The sequence below is a fragment of the Tenrec ecaudatus genome, chromosome 7 (genome assembly GCF_050624435.1).
Source record: "Tenrec ecaudatus isolate mTenEca1 chromosome 7, mTenEca1.hap1, whole genome shotgun sequence".
In the NCBI taxonomy this organism is placed as follows: Eukaryota; Metazoa; Chordata; class Mammalia; order Afrosoricida; family Tenrecidae; genus Tenrec; species Tenrec ecaudatus.
In genome coordinates, this window is record NC_134536.1 from 95,276,781 (window position 1) to 95,299,767 (window position 22,987).

Below are 22,987 nucleotides of genomic sequence, written 5' to 3' on the forward strand. Positions count from 1 at the left end.
TGTTGATCCGCTTCTATCATGATTAATTACCGCCTAGAAAACCCTATTAGACAGTTCTTTTCTGGCCTGGAGTTTATATGAGTTGACAATGGACTCTATGGCACCAGGTAGCAACCCCATAAACAAGTACAGGTTTAATCCTAGCTTCATACATTATTGGACTTGTTGACCGTCAGTCATTTAATTGTATTCGCTTACTTGTAAACTAAAGATTATAGTTCTGTATTTAACTATTTCAAGTGAAACTATGTATCAAATTTTACTAGTTGAAGCACTATTAATGCGTATTTAAAAAAATTTTAACAAAGAGCCAGGTAAGTAAAAAAATATTTCTGGTAGAGTTCCAGTTCATACACAACATAGGTTTATTACCCCAAAATGTGTGCAAACAGCCTTTATGGTTAATAGTCTGCTTTAGACAAGTCCTATCAGTATTACCCTTGTCGTAATCTCATTAGGGTGCTTTTTTCAAAGGAAACTTTTTTCGCCATGGACAAAATGATTTTATGCTAGGGTCAGGTGAACATGTTCACAAAGCTCAAATGTTTATTTTCCCTCAATCATTGAAACTTTGCAGCAAGTTTATAGGAGTGCTACCCCACATAAAACAGTAATATTGATGGTTTAAGTGTGTTCAGGAAGATTTAGAAGACTTCAAAGGTGAGCCAAGAGATGAATGAAGAAACTAAGGCTGAAGTTCAGAAACTGGTGGGAAAAGACCATAGAATTAGCATTGATGTTATTTGGCCTGAGATTGGAGGCTCAGGAGTTTGAGCATTTTCAATTTTAAGCAAACGTCCTTGACCTCAGCAAGCTTTCAGTTAGATGGCTGCCAAAAGTGTTTTCATGAAGACCAGCTAGCTCTGAGCTGATCTTTCAGTCTTCAGGCAAGATTGAAGCTAATGGCAATATTATGGCATAAATCCTAATTTACCAATAGAATCTAAAGAGCAAGGTTTAATCTTAACAATGGCTTCTGAGGGATTTGCTGAGTCCGTTAAATTCAAGACAGGCAGCTCAGATAGTGTACTGATTTTGGGGAATCCAATGGGGTAATCTTGGTTTTCTTAAGGACAAAGAATGTTTATGAGTTCACTTAGGAGCTGAAATTTCAAGAACAGGGAAAATTGCATTGATGAGAAATAGACTAGTTATGCCAAAGAATTTTTTTTAATCCACGGCAATGCGTGTGCTCATTCATATAGAAAGGGATGTCCTATGAAGATTTCATTGCAACCCTTACACTCCTCCTATCCCAGCGCACTGATCTTGCCTCTTCAGACTTCTTTATGTTTCTCAGGACTCAAAGAACATTTCAAATGAACATGATTTGAGCCCAAGAATGCTAGAATGGTTTGATGTGGTTGCAAATTGAAATGTACCCTACTTGAAGGAAGGGTAAGAAAGATGGAAACACACTGTCTGCCTAAGTGTATAGACCTAGGAGGATGCCAAGAAATAATTGTTTCACATTTTGGTAATTTTGTTTAATAAAGGATTTTGATTTTACAGCAATATATTTTTATTTACCCTTGTATGTTAGAAAACATCTTTTTCTTTGATAATATATGAGAAATTGGAAACATGATACTTTAAAATGAAATAAAATTTCTAATTTCATCTACTGAACCCTCTTTTTCTTGGTAGCGGATACTTTGTTTTCACGGAAGCTAAATGGGAAATACAGACTTGAGCGACTTGTTCCAACTGCAGTTTATCAGCACATGAAAATGCATAAACGAATTCTTGGGCACTTGTCATCTGTGTACTGTGTCACTTTCGATAGAACTGGCAGGCGGATATTTACTGTAAGTAAATTTTCCACGTATTGTATGCATATATGGAATTGAACATGCATTGCATAAGGTTGAATTTTTAAAAAATCTTTTCCCCCTTTTAATGGAATATTGAAATTTCAGGTAACCTAATTGCTGTAATGGAAGATTTTACTTAGACTTTATCAAAGTTTAAAAAGTTCCTCCATGTGGTTTAGCAAATCACAATTATGTCAGGACTTTACGCATCATGGATAATTGTAGTTCCCAGAGTGATATCAAATATGCTGCTATATGATTTACAGAATGTTCTATAATAATTTGATTCTAAACCCAGAGGTATTTCAGAAATCTGTTAGGTAAATTGTAATAGATTACTTAATGTGCCTTTTATGTTAGCTGTAGAAATCCACCTGCTAGTTAACGCTTGAAATAATGATAGTAAAATTTTGCCATTCTTTTTTACCTTTATTCTTAATACTTCATTCTTTAAAATGTCTGTTGTGTTGAAAGGAGCAGTTTGTGTTTTAAGCTGTTAAATGGTGTAAAGCTCAACTTGGTCAGCATTTAAGTGAAAAAAATGACTTTTGTAAATATCTGTTTTCAACTGCCTTACTAAGTATTACATCCACTAAAAGCAGAACTTACACATGTTATCATTATATTTGTTACTGATCTAAAAGTATACATTTATTTTGAGGTTAAAGCTCCCATCTCAATATATGGAGAACACAGCTGGGAATTTGAGTTGTGACCATCATACATTCCATTTTAATATGTTTGTAAGATTAGAACTATTTGTGCATGCATCTCCCCCCCCCCACCTGTACATCTGCTATATTCTAATGTAAATAACATGAGCATTCGATGTTCCTTGTAAATAGTACACTCCTTACAGGTCTAGTTTCCTTTGTGTATGTGCTTTATTTGTATGGGAAGAATATAGTAGTTGTCTATAAAACAACAGAATATGGGAAAGATCATTTTTCCTTAGTTTTAATTTACTTAAGTCATTTGCAGGTGGTTTCCTGTCTTTGTATTCTCTGTTCTTTTTATTACCCGTGTTTTCTATGAAACAATGAAATATCCTAAAGTTTCTGAAATTATTTTCAGAGTGAACAGGCAGCTCTTTATTTGCAGAAGTGCTTTGATATACACACCTACAGTAGTTATTTGTTCTGGAATACTAATTAAAATTATATTTTTAAAAAATTATATTTAGCCATTTCCAATTTATTGTACTAATACTCGTATCTATCTCTCAACGCCTAAAGTAAACTTGGCACGTCTAATGTTTGAAAGACTTAGTTAAAAGTCAATAATAAACAAAATTAATGAGGAAGAAGCTGTATATCTGTTTATACTTAAATTTGTTGATTTCAAGATGATGTCATTGCACTGAGACTAAAAATATATTATCTTAATTTTTTGTGTATAGGGGTGCTAAACATTTATTTGCTTTACAGCAGTAAGCATTATATGTATTTCAGTTTGTATTAGATACTTGATATCCAGGAAGTTTTTGAAACACAATATCTTTTGGTTATTAGTTCAGTGGCATGGTAGATACAGGGTTGAAAGAGGCTCTAATTCTTGTTATTGAAAATTAATTTTGTGTACAAATATGCTTGACACAATGGATATATGTATGGATTGTAATGAGCTGTATGAGCTACAATTAAATGATTAAAAAAGAAAGAAAATAAATTTGATTGGAACAGCCGCGTGCATTTATGCACACACTGCCCATGGTTGTCTTTGTACTAAAATGCATAATTGAGTAGTTGTGACAAATACTGCATGCACTAAAAGCCTAAAATGGCTTTGTATAGAAAATTTGTCAAGTTCTTCTTGACATATAATTTGTACTTTTCTGAGTATTTAATGTGGGGCATAGAAACAGTAATAGGAGGAGGAAGCAGCTCGTATTTGAAAGTATAATAAAGTGGAAGAGAGTAGTGTTGTACTATTTTTTTGGTCTCAGCCAAAAATTGAAAAATTATCAATGTTTTATATATTTGATATAATTTTTATAAAACATTTTATTAGGGACTCATACAACTCTTATCACAATCCATACATACATCAATTGTATAAAGCACATCTGTACATTCTTTGCCCTCATCATTTTCAAAGCATTTGTTCTCTACTTAATTTGATATAATTTGCTAATTGTACCACCACATCCATTGTTACATTTATAATATACCGGTGATGTTTGAATACAGAATACAAGATGAAAGCACTTTTTCTATTTTCAGAACTCCAAACCAGTTCAGTGATGGCCTATGGAACACAATTGGAACAGATCCAAAATTTAAAAATTTAGGTGAAACAGAATGTAAAAAATTATGTGTAGAAGCCCTGGAATGGGATACTAAGAAGAGACATAATAATCCAATAGTTGAATTGTTGCCAGGATTGTGGTAAAAGTAGCACAATTCAAAGCTTTTTGGTTGGCAACCATCTAGAACAGAACACAGTTGTTACTACTTGAAGCTGGCATGAGATTTGGTGCTCTGCAGCATCTATGCTTATGCTGCCCTTCTTTTCTAAAGAGGTGAAGTTTAGTAGGTTATTTATCTATAATTTCCACATTCCAGTTACTGTTCCAGTTCACTTCATTGGTTATGGGTATGCCAGGAAGAATTGGTTTGAATGTCTATGGTGTTTTTTTTTATAATTCACAAACTTGTATAGCTGTGAGGTCTGAGAACACACCAATCATTGACTAGTGCTTTGAAAATTAGGTACAGAGTTTAAGTTGATAGTACGTGATAATTGACCATAGATTCCTGCAAGAATACACAGTATTGTTATTAATTGTAATAACCAATGGGTAATGGACCGAACAGTATTTCTAGTTTTATACTTTAAAGTCTGCTTGTTTGCTGTATTTTATGAAATGTTGTATATGTTTTAGTTTCAGTTGGACACAAATTGACTGAAAAATGCAATGAAATAAATTTATTGATATGTAATAAGTTTAGTAGAATGATAGGGTCCATTCGTAGGATGCTAGGTATAGGAGACTGAATCAGGGATTAGTCACATCCAGACTGTATTGCTTATTAATAGCGCTATTTTCAAAGGTTCTAGTATAGATAAATTCAAAATATTTTTTCCAGGGAAAAATTCTTTTTAGTTCTTTCTGAATAGACTTGGCTAAAGGCAGTAAGTATAACACTGTGGTTAAGCATAGGCTTTGGCAGTCAAGGACTCTGACTTCAGCTGTTTTTATTACTTCCTAGCAGTGTGACTTTGGCAGATTACCTTACTACTTTAAACTTAATTGTTTCTTATCTTTTATAAAGAGTCTGAGGACTGTAGAATAGTGCCATTTCCACAGAATTTTGAGGGTATGGTATGGTGTGATGCATGTGACTAGTATTAGCAGATTTTTCCTGCTATGATGCTAATTTTATAAAGGCTTTAGTGAAATTTATCTTTCAATGTTTGGAGGCATAGTAGGTTATGTGTTGGACAGCTAACTGCAAGGTCAGCAGTTTGAAACTCCGAGTCTCTCCACTGAAGAAAGAGGATACTTTTTGTTCCTGCAACGAGTTTATGTCTCGGGATCCCATAGGGGCAGTGTTACCCTGTTCTAGAGCAACGTATTGAGTCGGAATTGACTTGATAGCAGTGAGTACGGGAGGAAAATATTATTTATGAATGTTGTACAAGTTTTAAGATGCCGTGGTAGACTCTGGATTGGACTGTTAACTAGAAGGTCAGTGGTTCAACCCTGCTTACTATCTTCTCAATAGATCCGTACTGCCGTTGGGCTCCCGTAAGATTTATTGTTTTATAAGCCCATCAAAGGATCACTATTGAGTTGGAATCAAATTGATGATGGTGGGTTTGTTATGAGTTATACAAATAATTAAACTAAAATGAAATTCTATATTAGAAAGGCCTATCATTATTTTGTACTGAATATTTTGGATGTAATAGTATATAACATAATAATGAGAACCCAGGGAAAGATAATATCATTACCAAGTCAGATTGTGCTCTATAGTTCTCTCTAGCCTTTTAGTTTTTTAAATTTGGTTTAAGAATCATTAACCTCAAATAATATTTACCAAAGGTAAACAGAATTAATTAATTCTCTTACAGGTGAGTCATTCGCTCATAATATAAAATTGCATTGAAGATTATATTAAAAATGAGGTTTTTACTCATTGTTAGGAGAGTGGAATGTATCTTCATTTCAAATTAAGGCAAAGTTAAAGTATTTTCCATAAATATATTTGTAATAAAGATGGAGTATATATATTCCTTTAAGGAACTTGCATCTTTTGTGATGAGCCAACCCCTAATCTAAGCACTTATATCTTCCTTTAAGGAACTTGAGTCTTTGTGATAAGCCAACCTCTAATCTAAACACTTATGATATAGAAATGAAGGATGCAGTTTCTATCTATGGCGAGTCACTGATAGTAAACAAAATATTGAAACAATGTTATAAGAACCTTAATAGAGTCTATGAGAGAGAGTTGGTATAATAAAAGCACAGTCCATAATCTGTAGACAATGGCCATTTATTGCCATTAAGCCCCTTCCGACTCAGTGGGGTTGAACTGTCCTTGGAGGTTTCTGAGACTCAACCCTTACAGGAGCAGAACGTCTCCTATCTGCCCCTTGGTGGTGCTGGTGGCTTCTAACTGCTGTCTTGGAGTTAGCTCAATGTAGAACCAATTACACCACAGGGCTCCTTTAGGAGATGGTAGGGTAAAATTTTATTCTAGAAGTGATCCTTTGCTGAATTCAGCCTAATTCTGCAGACACAGGGAAAAGCATTTACAAAATTTGGAGGAAAAAACGTACAATTAATTGTGTTACGATCAAGCTAAAAATGATGGGGCAAAATCTCCATGTTCTTTCATGATTGGTTAACCTCGTAGGTTTTCTCCTCAAGGTGATGAGAGTTAATGATTGATCTAGCCATGAGAATGAAGTCCCTTTTTTTTTTTTGTTTTTAAAGATCATTTTATTGGGGGCTCTTACAGTTATAACAATCCACACATCAATTGTATCAAGCATATCTGTATATATGTTGTTATCAATATTTTGTAAACATTTACTTTCTATTTTAGCCCTTGGTATCAGCTCCTCTTTTTCCACTCCCTCTACCCCTCGCACCCCTGTGACCCCTCGATTATAATAATATAATGATAACTTATTATTATTTTCATATCTTACACTGACCAGTCTCCTTTCCCCCATGATTTCTTTTTTTTTCTCCTTTTTTTACATTTTATTAGGGACTCACACAACTCTTATCACAATCCATACATATACATCCATCAATTGTATAAAGCACATCCATACATTCCCCGCCCCAATCATTCTCAAAGCATTTGCTCTCCACTTAAGCCCCTTGCATCAGGTCCTCTTTTTTTTTCCCCTTCCTCCCCGCTCCCCCCTACCTCATGTGCCCTTTGTAATTTATACATCATATTCTGTCATATCTTGCTCTATCCGGAGTCTCCCTTCCCCCCCTTCTCTGCCGTCCCTCTCCCAGGGAGGAGGTCACATGTGGATCCCTGTAATCAGTTCCCCCTTTCCAACCCACTTACCCTCCACTCTCCCAGCATCGCCCCTCACACCCTTGGTCCTGAAGGTATCATCCACCCTGGATTCCCTGTGCCTCCAGCCCTCATATGTACCAGTGTACAGCCTCTGTCCTATCCAGCCCTGCAAGGTAGAATTCAGATCATGGTAGTTGGGGGGAGGAAGCATCCAGGATCTGGGGGAAAGCTGTGTTCTTCATCGGTACTACCACGCACCCTGACTGACCCGTCTCCTCTCCTAAACCCCTCTATGAGGGGATCTCCAGTGGCTGACACTTGGGCCTTGGGTCTCCACTCTGCACTTCCCCCTTCAGAATGAAGTCCCTTTTTAAAAAATGATTTCTTTGCTATTTTTGGAGTATGAATTAACACTTGTTTATATGCAAAGGTTTATATACTTGTTCATTGACAAAAGGTTATTGCAGTGATCCAGGAAAGAAATTAGGACTGTGAACAGAGTTAACAGTGAAAGTCTAGTTAGAAATAATAGACTGCGGTTCTGAAGACAATTTGAATGTAAGGAGGGGGAGGAGGGAGACACCAGTATGATCTGGAGTATTTTTAATTTGTGTGACTGATTAGATTCTAACCAGTGCTTCTTAACCTTCCTAATGTCACCACCCTTTCTTTAATATAGTTCCTCATGTTGGTGGTCACCCCCCAACCATAAGATTATTTTCGTTGCTACTTCATAACTGTAATTTTGCTAATGTTATGAATCAGGCAACCCCTGTGAAAGGGTCGTTCTACACCCAAAGGGGTCGCGACCCACAGGTTGAGAACCACTGGGTTAGAAAGTACTGGCATATATTGTGGTAGGACATTTACGTGGAGGAGGGGGTGGACTATGCTGAATTTGAGAAGGAGCTCTGTGATTGCAGTGGGTTAAGTGTTAAGCCTGCTAACTTAAGAGATTTACAGCCTCAAACCCTATACAGAGGTGGTGTGAATTGGAATGAACTTGATGTCAGTGGGTATAGGGTTTTTTTTAATGGGGTGACCAAAAAGAAGTGATAGTTATATCTCAGGAGAGAGGTCTTAGCTAGAAAGCTTAACTTGATAATCGTTCACTATTGACATGGTTTAGTAATATAAACCTCATTCCATGTAACAAGACTGACATTTAAACTTTTAGAACAGACAATAGAAGAGGAGACAGTAGTTGAACCCAAGAAAACTATCTCAAAGCCAGAGAAAAACCAAAATGTAGTATTAGCTTAGAAGCAAATGAAAGAGTCTTAATAAAATCTTAAACCTAAATTTGATTGACGGGAATCTTTTGGGTTTGGCAGGTGAGCTTTATAGGAAATGCTTTATTCTAGTAATGGGATAGAAATGAGATAGTTCATTGTGGGGAAAATGGCTATTAAAATATAGATACTAAATGACAATAATAGTCAATTTGACTGGATTGTTCTGTAAAACCATGATTGTAAGCCATTCAGCCAAGAAACTATACATCTGTAAGATCTTGAGTCGATTATCTTGAGTCTATATAGCACAGATACAACTAATGAATGAATGAGCCAACCAATCAGTGATACAAAAAGGAGTAAAATTCTTGTTCGCAAGAAACGTCCTTTTGACTCATTTTATGATTGTTTTGGGTTTTCATATTTTCTGCTTCACAATTGAGGTTTTCTGTTTCGTTTAGTCATTGATGTTGGTTGGATATTTTTGGTTTGTTTGTATGCTTTCTGATTATGTTTTTAATAATTTTCTATATATGAAATCCAGGATGGGTAACTCTATAGTGGATTAATAATTACCTTGGGGTATGGCACAGAAACATGGGGATAAAAGAGGAGCTAGCAACAATATGGATTGGGAAAATGTTCTGAAATTATTGTGGTGGTGGCACAGCTCTTAATATGATTGTGTGATATGTGAAGTATTTGCCAAAACCTTTTAAAAAACTTTTTTAAAGAAACATCTCAAAGAATATATAAATGTCTTCAAGAAAAGACCTATGATGTTTTAATTACATTGATCTCTTTCTGTATTTTAAATATCCTATAAAATAGTATGTAATTGGATGATTCACATAGCTGTTGTATTAGTCTGGGTACTTTAGAGAAACAAATCCACAGAAATTCATGTATAAGAGAGAGTTTTATATAAAGGTTAAGTGTACATCAAGAAAGCATCCCAACCCAGTCCTACCCAAGCCAACAAGTCCAACATTAACCCATATGTGCAACACCAGTCCACAAAGTCCTCCTCCATCTCACAAAACAGATGCAATGGTGCCGACTGTAGGAGGAAAGCCGAGCCAGTGAATGTTTAAGCATCTCAGTGCTTGCAGGGCTGCATCAGGGTAGGTCCATGTGGCTTCTCCTCGGGGTTGTCTCGCAGGAATGAGCCTTACCAACTGAAGCAGGGAACTGGCTATAGTAGCTGCTGCACCCTGGTATAGCAAGAGACTCCAGAACTAGAAAGGCAAGGCTCACCAAGCCATTTATCCCTCTGCCCTTCAATTAACCCACCTGTGTTTATCGGCCAGGTTGGCACAATAAACTAACTACCTCAGCAGTCATCTCTAATCATCTGTCTCTTCATTTTACAGCACTATCCATAATTAACTGCTAAAATATTTCATCTCAAAATAATATCTGCTGATTAAGCCATACCAGAGGAAACACTTTATCAAGTGGTTCAAATAGATAGACAAATCAAGCCTTTGAAAAATTATCCAGAAACCCGTTAAGTTAATAAATTTTGGGGATAGACACTTTAGATTTTGTGACAGTTTCTGCATAGGGTTGTTTTTTTATAGATATTGGGTTTTTATACATATATGCATGTGTGCTGTGAGGCTTCATGAAAATTTTTCTTTAGCGTGTCTTTTCTGGGTCGTTTGGGAATTCTTTGTTAAACTTTTTGAAAAAAAACCTTTAGACTATGTTATACCATTGTACTATACACAGTGACCATTTTAGAATCCAATAATCCATAGACAAGGCTTTCAATTTTCCTATATCTTTGTTGAAAATTCTCTATTCTTCTGATCATAGCCATCCTAATGATTTCATGTCTGTTTGAAGATTAAAATGAACTAAAAGATAACATTTTTCTATTATCCTCTGCCTGTATAGCTTAAGCTAGGTTTGATATAAATTTGACAAAAAGTGGCATATTAGTGAGCAATATTTCATAATAAGTACATTACTAAAAAGAAATTGGTGACTCATTGCTCTCTCAAATTTGGTTCAGATAAACCAGTAATCTCAAATTATAGTTTGATTCAAAAATGACTTCTGAACAATGTTTTCAGTTTTGTTAGTAGTTAAGGATTTTCAAAAATTCATATTTTTAAAATGCTTGAATGCCCATTCAGATTATTTTAAGTAAAAATCTACTTGAAAAGTTCTCTATCATCAGTATCATCTAACATGGTTTCAGCTTTCTACCTACAAGCTGAGAAAACCCAGATATTTTTTATTCAAATACAGTAATTGGGTCAAGTTGGTTTAAAAATTGTCAATAGTTAACCTCATGAGGTTAAATCTAAGCTAATGGGCATCTAGAACACTCCATAATACACCACAGTCTGCCTCATGTGAAACCCTTTCAGAATCATTTGTATATTTTCTACTTTTAAAAAATGCCTTATATCTACTTCATCTCCATATTTTCTTCTTTTTGCTTCAGCCTTTTATACCCTGACTCTCTTAAGATAATATCAGATTTTTTTTGTTTTGGCTAAGGTTATGATCTATTTTCTAAGTTTATGATCTATTTTCTGTTTACTTTAGAACAACGCTGTCCCTATTTTCTCTCTTCTCACTCATGTATCTAATAACAGGTGTATGTATCCCTTGCAACCTAGAGCAAAGGAAGTACCTGGCCTGTTTCAACATTCATATATATTTTTAGTAACACAATACTATCCTACTTTTTGATTTATTATTGACTGTTTAATATTTGGGGTTGAAAGGAGGCTTGGGGGAAGAAGGTATATTCAAATTTTGTTAGACTTCCAAGATTAATTTTATCAATTTTTAATTCACCATTTCACATTCATTTAAAACATGTTTATTGTTCTTAAAAATGGTTTCCCAATAAATATCTATTCTATTCTGTAGTTCTATTAACTATATTTGCATATTTTTATTTTGTATTTCTCACAGTCACTTTATGAGAACTTAATTGAATCTGTACACAGATTATCTTTTAATAAAATTTTCATGAAAATAAGTTAATGCAAATATTGACACATGAGATAGAAATGACTAGATATTTAGAATTCTATTTAAAATTAGCCAAGAGTTTTTAGGAAATGGTAAGGATAGAGACAATGTACCTAAATATCATAAGTCAAAGAAGCGTATAGTGGAAGTAAGGACAATCTAAGAATTCTCCGTAATATGATGAAAGGAGGGAAAATTGGGATAATGCATACAGGAAAAACATGAATAACTTTAAAAAATACTTTTCTAAACAGATTACAATAAAAAGTAATGTTAACTTGGTGAGGTTACTAAATAATAAGCTTTAAAAGGAATATAATGGGATTTTTTTGTTTTTAATTGGTGAAGAGATATGTCGGTTTATAGGTTTTCCATTCTGTCATTAAAACTGGAATTTTGGTTAAGAATTTGTTTTTTCCTCTTTCTTAACTTGAAACACTTGCTACAGTGCAATGTATGACAGAACCCTTTTCCACCCTGTGCTACTGGATTGGTGTCAGTCAGAAGTGATGTATGGTAATGAGCTTACTTTGATGATTTTTCTTTTTTTTAGGTAAACAGCCCAGACCAGTACTCCACTAGGGCACCTTAGGGTACCTTTCTAACTATTAACATACCATACTTTTATTTTTGCATCGAATACAGTTCAGAGCCAAATATTTAGCTTTTAAAGGTAAACTAATCAAATGAATGACACTTAATTGCTTTACTTTGTGGAATATAAAACTCAAACTCATTGTCATGTAATCAGTTCCAACCCTCTTGGTTTCTCTTCATGGGAGAAGATAGCCTCTTTTTTCCTCTCATGGATTGACTGGTGGTTTCAAACGGCTAATATTGTGGTTAGTAGCCCCATATATAACCAAGTACACAAGAGTTCCTCCTGTGGAATTTGGTGACTGACACACTGAAAGTTGAATGCACATTTTATTTTTATTCAACAATTATCTAGCATATTTTCCAGTACTGTAGACTTGATTTCTTGAAGTCATAGCCTATCAGAGCCTTTTTTTTCCCCCACATAGAAGCAATGATACATTTTTCTTCGTAGGGCACATAGGAAAACTAATAACCGAGGATGTTGTACAATGTGTTTGCCCCCCACCCCCCAAACAAACAAACATCTAACATACATTATATGGTAATCTGATCCCTTTTATTCCCTAGCTTTTAGCCATCTTTTCAGGTAATCTATAATTTCAGTTCAACCACTGAACCTCTTGGCCTGTGTTAACAATTTTCAACTAGTCTCATAGTTTTTAGTATAATTCACACTGATATCAGGGAAATCTTTGGAATATATGTATTTGATCCTGATAACCCACCCGTTTGAAATCTTTTAATGATGCCCATTACATTTCACATGATTTTCCAGTTTTCCCCGCGTGCACTGTTAGATTACACACTACTTGCAGTTCCGTTCCCTGATCTTCTCATGTTGTTTCACATTTCCATGTCTTTGATTATACCAGGGCTAGTTGCCATAGATATTTACTCTTTTAAAAATAATAACATTACTGTCAGCAAAAGTAATGATATTACATAATCTATATTTTTTCCTATATGCTAGGATTTTTCTCTTTTTACCTTGATTAATTCATTTAGCCTTTGCAACCACCCTGGGAGCTAACTATAGATGAGAAAGTGGGCACAAAACATATGTTACTTGCCCAAGGTATACAACTGGTAAGTATTAGGGCTAGGTCATGAACCCAGATTCTTGTTTTTGGAGTCTCTCCCTTAGGTGGCTACTAGGACTACATTGCTTTTTTGGGTTTAAGAGCTAGCCGAGCATCACTTCTTGGCACCTCCCCAGACTCCACTTCTCTACTGCTCAAGAAAAAATGGACTGTTCCCTTGTTTGGTCTCTACAGATAGTCATGCAGGGATACCTTCCCCCCACCAAAAAAATGGAGAAAAAACTGTTGGGGGTTCCCTTTTCTAGTACCACTTAGGTGAGCAATGGAGCAGCTGCTCGCTCTGAGTTGGTGCACCCAGTGGCGATGCCTGGGAAGGCTCTCTGGTCACAGTGAATTTTTTCATCAGAGCAGTCTGTCTCTAACCACATTTTCTTTGTGATGGCCGATTTAAGAGGATATGTACATGTGTACAAATGTGCTTGACTCAATGGATATATCGATTGTTATAAGAGTTGTAAGAGCCCCCAATAAAATGATTTAAAAAGAAAAATGCTTCCAAGAATGGAATAGCGGATTTGACAAGCATATTAAGTGTAATAGTTTTTGAAGGTTATTAGATGGTTTTGTTAAAAAATTGTTTTTAATGCATATTTGAAAAATATTCCATTCATTTTTGGATACACCCCTTATATAAGCTCCTAAGATATTTATTGTGTGTTTGAATCTCATCCTTATATCTATAGTGGTTGGTACACACTGGAACCAAGAAACCAGAGTCACTGCTATCAGGTGGTAGTAATTGAGCCTTGGGAGTAAGATGGACTTTGTATTCCTATCTAGTATGGCAGCATTGCTTCTTTTTCGTGTGTGAGATGTGTATATTGATGCCCCTCAAAAACTTAGGTATCTTGAGTACCTTTTTTTTTTTGCGATCCAAGTGAGTTTTTATAAAGAAGTTTCAGGTTTTACAGTAAACCGAACAGAAACACCCTCTTGGCTCTGCACACTCAGAGTGGGAAGGAGAGAGGGTGGGGGGAGAGAGAGAGAGAGAGAGGAGAAGGGAGGGGAAAAAGAGAAACAGTGGTCCAGCAGCAGGGGAAAAGAGCTTGAGTACTTGCTAATGACAGTTAAAAGTGTTTTTGTAGTTAAAATGTTTATTTGAGGAATTAGATTGGAAAGTGAGAAAAATTGTAAGGAAGCCTTAAACTACAATCTTGCAAAAATGTTTATTCAGAAATTTTCTACATCTTTGTTTTATATTTTAACCTTATGCCAAAACTGGGAAATATATCACAACTATAATAATTTAAATCTGAAGGATTTATGTATTAATGATATTCCATATATGTATATTTTTAATGTAATAAAAATACCTAGAACTTCTAATACTAAAAATATGTTTGTTGAGAAGTAGACAATAACCTTTTGGGGAGGGGGAAGTATTAAAATTATGGGGTTAATTCTTTTAATATCCATGTTCTTAAGGGTTCTGATGACTGTCTTGTGAAAATCTGGGCAACAGATGATGGGAGGTTGCTAGCTACTTTAAGAGGACATGCTGCTGAAATATCGGACATGGCTGTAAACTACGAGAATACCATGATAGCAGCTGGGAGTTGTGATAAAATGATCCGAGTATGGTGCCTTCGAACATGTGCACCTTTGGCTGTTCTTCAGGGCCATAGTGCATCTATAACATCACTACAGGTAATTGTGCTTTAGTCCCCGCTGCCAATCCTCCTTAGTTATAATTTAAAGTCATTTTTAAGAAGTCTCTTTGGTAGTCCCATGGTATAAAACCAATTCACGTGAATGTAGTAAAAGCCCTTCTTTTATAAATATGTGTACTTTTTAACAAAATAACATGATTCAGGCCAATTTTCTAACTAGATACTGTATGTGTGGTAAAAAGTGTATTTTATTGTTTGAACTATGTCTCTCATAACTGTTTTCCTTCTCTGATTGTTTTTCAGTTTTCACCATTATGCAGTGGCTCAAAGAGATATCTGTCATCTACTGGGGCAGATGGCACTATTTGTTTTTGGCTCTGGGATGCTGGAACCCTTAAAATAAAGTAAGTCACTAAATTACTTCATACATGTAATTCATTTAATGACCGAGATTGTGAAAGTTTGGAATGATTTATTTTTTTCTTCTTAATTAACAAATTTTTAAAAATGTTTCACTGTATTACTAACATTTTTAAAAAAATAGCTCTTCACTGAATATTATTAACCTTTCTCATTTTCATTTTTTTAAATGTTGAAAATATCCACACCAGTTGAACAGTTTGTACCTGTACAGTGAATAGCATTGATTTCCATCTTTAAGTTGTGTAACCATTCTCATGCTCCTTATTACCATAAACTCATCCCCAAGTTTTCTGCCCACTCTTTGCAGGTGTTAGCATCAATTTGACCCCATATAAATGGTTCTAAACAGTGCACAAAGCAGACATTTATTAGTTCAGTTTATTGTATTTTTCTAAGACCATCTCGGGAGGTGTTTTTGCTTTAAGGCTTCAGGTTTAAAGATGAACTCAGGGCAATAGCTCTCGGCCTTGATCCAGCCTCCATGGGTCCAGAAAGTGTAGATTCCATGAGATTTTGAAATTCTTTCCTGCTCCTCTTCTACTGTAATCAGGATTCTAAAGATTCTGTGGTCAAAAGCGTTGTATGTTGGTAGCTGGGCATCACCCAGTTCAGATCTTAAGGGCAAGACTACAGTTATTCATGGAAGCAATAAGCAAATTAACACATTTCGTTTCTTCTCTGTTCCATACCTTATTGCTCTATGTGAATAGAGATCAATATTAACTGATCTCCCCTTAATTTTCTTAAATACTTCAACGAATGTTTTCTCATATATGTGTATTTGCCCATCATAGCTCTCTTTCCTTATTCCCAGTCCTTCCTCTGCTACATAACTTCATCTTAATAACAGCATACCTTAGGATTCCCAAGTCTGTTTTTAAAAACATTTTTAATTATTTCTGTTAGGAATCCACAGATTTTATTGTAGATCTAGAGAAGCTTAGGAAAATAAAAATTAATTTCCCTAAAATTACATCAGGGTAGATAATGTACTTTCTCTCTATAAACCTTACCTGCTAAATACTGTATTTTCTTTGTACTTCAACATATGTAAACATTGCTTATCAAAACAAGCACAATAACATCTTCTAATTAATGGCACTAAGGTCAAGAAAGAGAAAATTACTTTTTCATTGGTTAATAAAAAGACAAGAGCAGGTCTAGAACTTTTATTCCCCCCCCTTTTGTCTCATGCCTACATTCCATACCATAAACAAACAAAAATGTAATCAGCTGAATCCAACTCATTACTATGTGTGTAGAGTAGAATTGCATTTCATATGGTTGTCCTGGTTGTGACCTTTGAAAACAAATGGCCAAGCCTTGCATGTAAGGCACCTCTGGGGGCATTTGAACCATCAACTTTTCGATTAGTAGTGAACGCTTGATCAATTGCGTAACGCAGGGACTGTTTTCTTTTCCGTATGACCCCTTTACGTTGGATAAACGAGAAGCAGTGCTATATTTGCCCCACAGGTGGTCTGTGGAGATATAAAGTTTCCATTTAGATAAAAATGTATGTTTCAGTCACTTTCACTGCTTTTTATTTATGAACTCAAATTGAGTTATCTCCTAATTTATGTACATTTTGTTTATTTTAAATAGTTTTGGTCATTGTAATCCAAATCAAGACATGTTCCTTAAATTTCATGTGTATGAACATTCCTTGAGAATGCTTAAATGGCAGGTAATTTGGAACTTGTGGCAGCTTGAGGAACATCATAAAACAAGCTATACTTTTCTGAAAAATATCGTGATCAAAGGTGTACTGCTTTGAAGAAAACAGATGATTTCACTTTAGTTGCAGTCTTAATATTTAAAGCTGTTCCATACAAGCTCTAGTGGCATTGTGGGTTAGGTAATTGGGCCATTAACCGCAGAGTTGGAAATTAAAATATTCATTAAATAAAGCCCCTAAAACAATTAACTGCACTGCGTGTATTAGAACTAGTCTAATGACTAAAATCTATAATTTATATTCGTTAATATCATTGATTCTACATTAACATTTAATGTCAATAGTATTAATATAAATTGTATCATACTATTGCAAAAGTAATCTCAGTATATGCTGTGAATATATGTTAACTGTTTTCGGTACATAATACTTTTTTGAATGAACAGCTTAGTTGACCTAAGAACTAGATCTTCAGATTTTGCTTAATTAGGTGTTTGGTGTGACAGTAATTTTGGGATTATTCCATGCATGTGTTAATTGTTGTGGATCCAGGAATCCTAAGATAACTTCATCTAAAATTTCTATATGATCTTATCATGGCAGTGATTTTAAATTTTTAGGAAGAGAGCTATTTATTGCTACTTTTGTTCTTTTGTACCTATTTTTGAAAGTTATTTCTGATGTTATTGAACATTTTAAATGTTTTTTTTTTTTTTTTTTTTACAGTCCAAGACCTGCAAAATTTACTGAACGTCCTAGACCTGGAGTTCAAATGATCTGTTCTTCTTTTAGTGCTGGTAGAGTATTTTCCCCCAATTATTCCATAAAATTTTCTTTTAGAAAGTTTCTAATAGGATACGTTAAATTTTGGAAAATATTTACTAGTGTTTTCATATATTTGAATACATAGTCAGGGCCAGTAGCAAACCGGAAGGATCATATAAATATATTGTAAAATATTTGAAATGTGCTAGAGTTTAGCTTATAATTACATAACTGATTGTTTAATCTATAATATTCTCATAGGATAGAATAATCATTTTGAAATTGATTTTTTTTTAAAGAAATGAGTAGAACTTTTAATAGTTTTGTTGGTGAAGGACATTTAAATCTCGCTTATGAGTTCATGGATTTGGGGTGGTAATAGCAAAGTAAGAAAAATTTAACTGATAACTAACTGTATCTTATTTAATTACGTTGCCCCAAATTGTGTTTTTGGTTTTTTTCAAGTTGGTAGTCTAGTTTTTTAAACCTTCTAGTTGAATTTGGGGACTTTTGATTTTCTCAACCAAGTATCATCTAGAAATTTGAAGTGAATTGAAAATAAAAGGAAACTTGAGGAAATAGATTCAGTACTAGTTTCTAGTACTTATTCCTTCTAGCTTTTTACATTTTTCACTTTTGTATTCATTTTGTAAATGTAAATTGCAGCCTTACCTGGGAGTGCTAGCATACTGATGAAAGTACCTATTTTCTCTATATTAATAATCTAGCATCCTCAGTGTCTGACTTACCGTACATATTCCAGTGTAAGCCAACCCGAATATCAGCCTAGGCACCTAATTTTACCACAAAACTGCATTAAAAATGTGCTGGAAAACCTTGACTTATACATGAGTATAAACAGTAGATTCCTGGGGCTACTGATCTGAGAACAGATTTTTTTTGTATTAACAACATAAATATAAGTACTACACATGCATTCAAATTATATAAATTGTTTGCCCTTTTGTTTAAGGGTTCAATAGGTAGATCATTAACAAAAATACTGAATATTTAGTTATGCACAAGTATTCTATTCAACATTATGGGAGAGTTGCCCTTTATAGGAAGCAAATTGCATATACAAGCAAATGTAATATAAGCTAGAATATATGTGCTCCAAGTTAGTGATCTATGAAGAGTCCAAGCAGAGAGCCTTCCCTTTAAATTGAAACTTTTGTAATGACAAAATTACTGTGGGAATGAGACCAGTTTGAGAAAATTTTAGTAATGGAAAATGGAGTTATACTGGGATTTTAGAATGTTGTCTAGTAAGTAAGTCCGATATTTTAATATGATAAGGTTATGTCATCAGTGAAACATTTAACTGTTCAATATTGATTTTGGTGATGTTGCTTGCATTTCATTTTAATATTCCGAGGTTGTGAAATGTGTTTTACTTGTGAATTTTTGTTGTTATTCCTTAGGTGGAATGTTTCTGGCCACAGGAAGCACAGATCATATTATTAGAGTTTATTTTTTTGGAACGGGTCAGCCAGAGAAAATATCAGAATTGGAGTTTCATACTGTAAGTATTGGTGAAAATAATTAGATAAGTAGACTTTATGAGTTTGAAAGTTTATATTGAGTATCATTTGTTTTGTTTTGTTTTATCTATTTATATTTAGGACAAAGTTGACAGTATCCAGTTTTCCAACACTAGTAACAGGTAAAAAAAAATTATTTGTATTTGTCAAATTCAATCCCAATTTTAAAATTAAGAACTAAAGGTAATTTTATAAGTGGTCAGGTTATAATGTTTCATAGAAATACCCAACCTAAAATAAAGTTCTTCGTCTTTATAATAGACAGTGATTATGTAGTCTTTAAAAGCGAAATAAAACTTTACCCTATTGTCATTGAGTTGTTTCCAACTCGTAGTAAAGTGTAGGAGAACTTTTTATGGAGATTGGAAATGTATCACAGTTTAGTATTTGAGTCACAATTCTTTTTAACTAGATAATATTAATCCTGTTTTTCGGATAGTAAATAGTTTAAGTTCATTATGGAGTTATTTTTAGGACTTAACCATAAAGCCAATAAAATAATTAGAAGTCTTTGATGTGTCTTGAATATTTAATAGCATATTCTTTATTCTAATAAATTGCTTTGTTAAGTAAAGATAAGTGATGATGTTATGTTTTGATGATTGTTTTGTATCTTTAAATGGACCTTTGGAAAAAATGTACTCGGTAAAGCTTGTATGATTCCCCCTCCCCCCGTTTCCGGTGGGTGTTTCTATTAAATTAGGTTTGTAAGTGGGAGTCGTGATGGGACAGCTCGTATTTGGCAATTTAAACGAAGAGAATGGAAGAGCATTCTGTTGGATATGACAACTCGTCCAGCTGGGTAAGAGATCATATATTAAGTAATCTGTAGCTAAAGATCATTTTAAGTATGCTATACATTACTTTCTTTCTCACCATTTATATGCATACATATGTGTGTGTGTATATACATAAATATGTTGAAGTGACTCAGCACATAAAATCACATCTCATAATTTTGTTTAAGTTGTTGCATTTCTGTAATAAGGTAGTATTCCTAATGGGAATTTTTATGAATTGGTTTTTTATTGTGAGAGCATAATTGAAAAGCCTGTGGCATTAATGTTTGTTTGCTTGTTTTTTAATTCTGATTTTGTTAAGGGAATTATCTGAATTTAAGACCAAAGTTTTAGTAAATTTTTCATAAACCAGAATATATAATGTTCCATGTGTACCATAAAGGGATATAGATGTGGTATATCTGGTGAACTTCTTTATACAGACTGAGACTTTGGTTTAATATGTCATCCTTTTTCTCTATTTGTATTCAAAGGTAGTACTCTCAGATGGATGAGAGAGTAGTGCATTTAGTAGGCATTATTGCAGTGGTAGAAGGTGAGCACCATGGCACAGAATCCCCTGTTGTAAAGCAGTGTGGCTTGGGAGAATTGGAATCCTGGTGTTCTTGATTCAGTATAGTGATTTTATTTTTTTTACTCCATTCTGTGGTGATTTTTCACTGTATCCTCATTTACTGCTAAGTGATAATTATTCATGCTATTCAATGTAAATGTAAAGTATAAATACATGTAGAATTTTGCCGTATCAGTATTTCAATCAAAAGTGACAATATAAAATACTTTTTCAGCCAAAACCTTCAGGGAATCGAAGACAAAATCACAAAGATGAAAGTAACTATGGTAGCTTGGGATCGACATGACAACACAGTTATCACTGCAGTTAATAATATGACTCTGAAAGTTTGGAATTCTTATACTGGTCAACTTATTCATGTCCTGATGGTAAGAAGAAAAAGACTAATCTTTATTTGATATAACTTACACCTGTCAAATGGAAAATTCTCAGTGAGAATTAAAATATTTCATGTTATCCAAAAAAGTTTTCCTTAGATGGGTGACTAAACTTACAGGAGATTGGTTAAACTAAATGCAGTTTGGGTTGGAAATAAATGACAGTTCTTTATTAGAATTGGTGTGTTAAGTTTATCAGTAATGCCCTCATGTTTCACCAAATAGCTGTATGATATTAGCAACTCAAAATATATAAGTATATTTGAAATATTTTTCCACTTTAATAAAAATCCAATTTTATAAACATTCACAATTTGCTTCCCTCCCTCCCTTTATGTATTTGTCATTTGATACTACAAATATTCCAGGGCCATGAAGATGAAGTATTTGTTCAAATAGCTGTATGATATTAGCAACTCAAATATATAAGTATATTTGAAATATTTTTCCACTTTAATAATTCTTAAAAATCCAATTTTATAAATGTTCACAATTTGCTTCCCCCTCCTCCCTTTATGTATTTATCATTTGAAACTTTACAAATATTCCAGGGCCATGAAGATGAAGTATTTGTTCTTGAGCCACATCCATTTGATCCTAGAGTTCTCTTCTCTGCTGGTCATGATGGAAACGTGATAGTGTGGGACCTGGCAAGAGGAGTCAAAATACGATCTTATTTCAATATGGTAATTATTAGTCTTTTCATTTTATAGCTTAAGATACAGAGATGTCTTGAAATAGGCACTCATATATCACAAAGGAAATCCATTTAAGAAATTATCGTTATATTATCTTTTACTTCAAATTTTTACTTAGATTAATCCATATCTTTAAGGTGCTAAATTAACACATTATAATATCTATGTTAGGTAAACTTATTTTTTAAGAGTAGATGAAAAACAAAATGATATACTCTAGATATGATAAAAATTATATCAAGTAATTCTAAGTAAATGAGTTTACTATGCTATTGTATAGGCAGTCCCCAGATTATGAATTAGTTTGGTTACTAAATCTGTCTTTAGGTTCAATTAGTATGATTGTTGGAACAGTATAGTTCCGCATTCAACATTAGTCAAATTTTTGCCATACTATATAGAGCATAGTGTACCTTTCTGTGCATAAAAAAGTAAATAAATACTTCATTATGCTAAAACATCTATAAGATAATATAGTAATAATATTTTGGTGTCCATTACAAAGTAGCTCCCATTCGCTATTTGATACCATTGCATGTACCTCAAATTTAAATAGGATTAGGCTTTACAAGAGTTGGTTTGTGATTACAGGTTGTATGTAAGTTGGTAATGTGAAGACTGCCTGTATTTTACTAACACTCCTTTAGTGGCAAAGAATCTGAATCAGTCCACCCATTTTAAAATTAAAGCCAAAAAACAGAGGCTTTTGCCTTTTATCAAGTTATGGTGTATTAGATATTTATTTGTGCTTAATTACTTTTACTACTGTACTGTGTAAACATTTCTCTCTAGCAGCTGTTTGAAGTAGAAATGCTCTTCATATACTGCTATTTGATAGTCATGTGTTTGTACATCTAGTTTTCCCAAATATCAGGGGTATCTATCTTTCAGCACCCCCAATACCCAAGGGAAAAAAAGAACCAAGAAAAACTTATCTCCATTATTTTGGCATGTCAAGGTTTTAAAATAAATTCAACTATAGAACTAATTAGTAACAAATCATAATACTGTAATTGAAAATAGGTGTGAGTTATTGCAAAATAATGGTTTTTATTATAAAAAACATGTAATCATTTCATGGAAAAATTACTTAGACTAATATTGTGCTTGGTTGATAGTCATAGTACAAGGGTGCTTCATAAAGTTAGTGGAAAAACTTTGTTATCTTTTCTTCTTTTTGTTGTTCTGTTCTTAAACCTCTGAACTTTGTCCTTGGGTAAATGCTGTTCTTTTGATTGTATATGATTCAGTATTCTAACATGAGGGTGCGTTCAATT

At 33.9% G+C, this 22,987-nt stretch overlaps 1 protein-coding gene across 4 annotated transcripts in view; it reads left to right on the forward strand.

Moving 5' to 3' along the window:
* Positions 1–22,987, forward strand: part of PHIP (PHIP subunit of CUL4-Ring ligase complex) — a 121,135-nt gene that overhangs the window by 33,591 nt on the left and 64,557 nt on the right. For all 4 annotated transcript variants that reach the window (XM_075554861.1, XM_075554862.1, XM_075554860.1 and 1 more), the window contains 9 exons: positions 1,648–1,808; positions 14,667–14,888; positions 15,155–15,255; positions 17,679–17,749; positions 19,142–19,242; positions 19,343–19,383; positions 19,965–20,063; positions 20,850–21,003; positions 21,564–21,698. In XM_075554861.1, the coding sequence (XP_075410976.1) occupies positions 1,648–1,808; positions 14,667–14,888; positions 15,155–15,255; positions 17,679–17,749; positions 19,142–19,242; positions 19,343–19,383; positions 19,965–20,063; positions 20,850–21,003; positions 21,564–21,698 (1,085 nt within the window). The remainder of the gene's footprint in view (positions 1–1,647; positions 1,809–14,666; positions 14,889–15,154; positions 15,256–17,678; positions 17,750–19,141; positions 19,243–19,342; positions 19,384–19,964; positions 20,064–20,849; positions 21,004–21,563; positions 21,699–22,987) is intronic.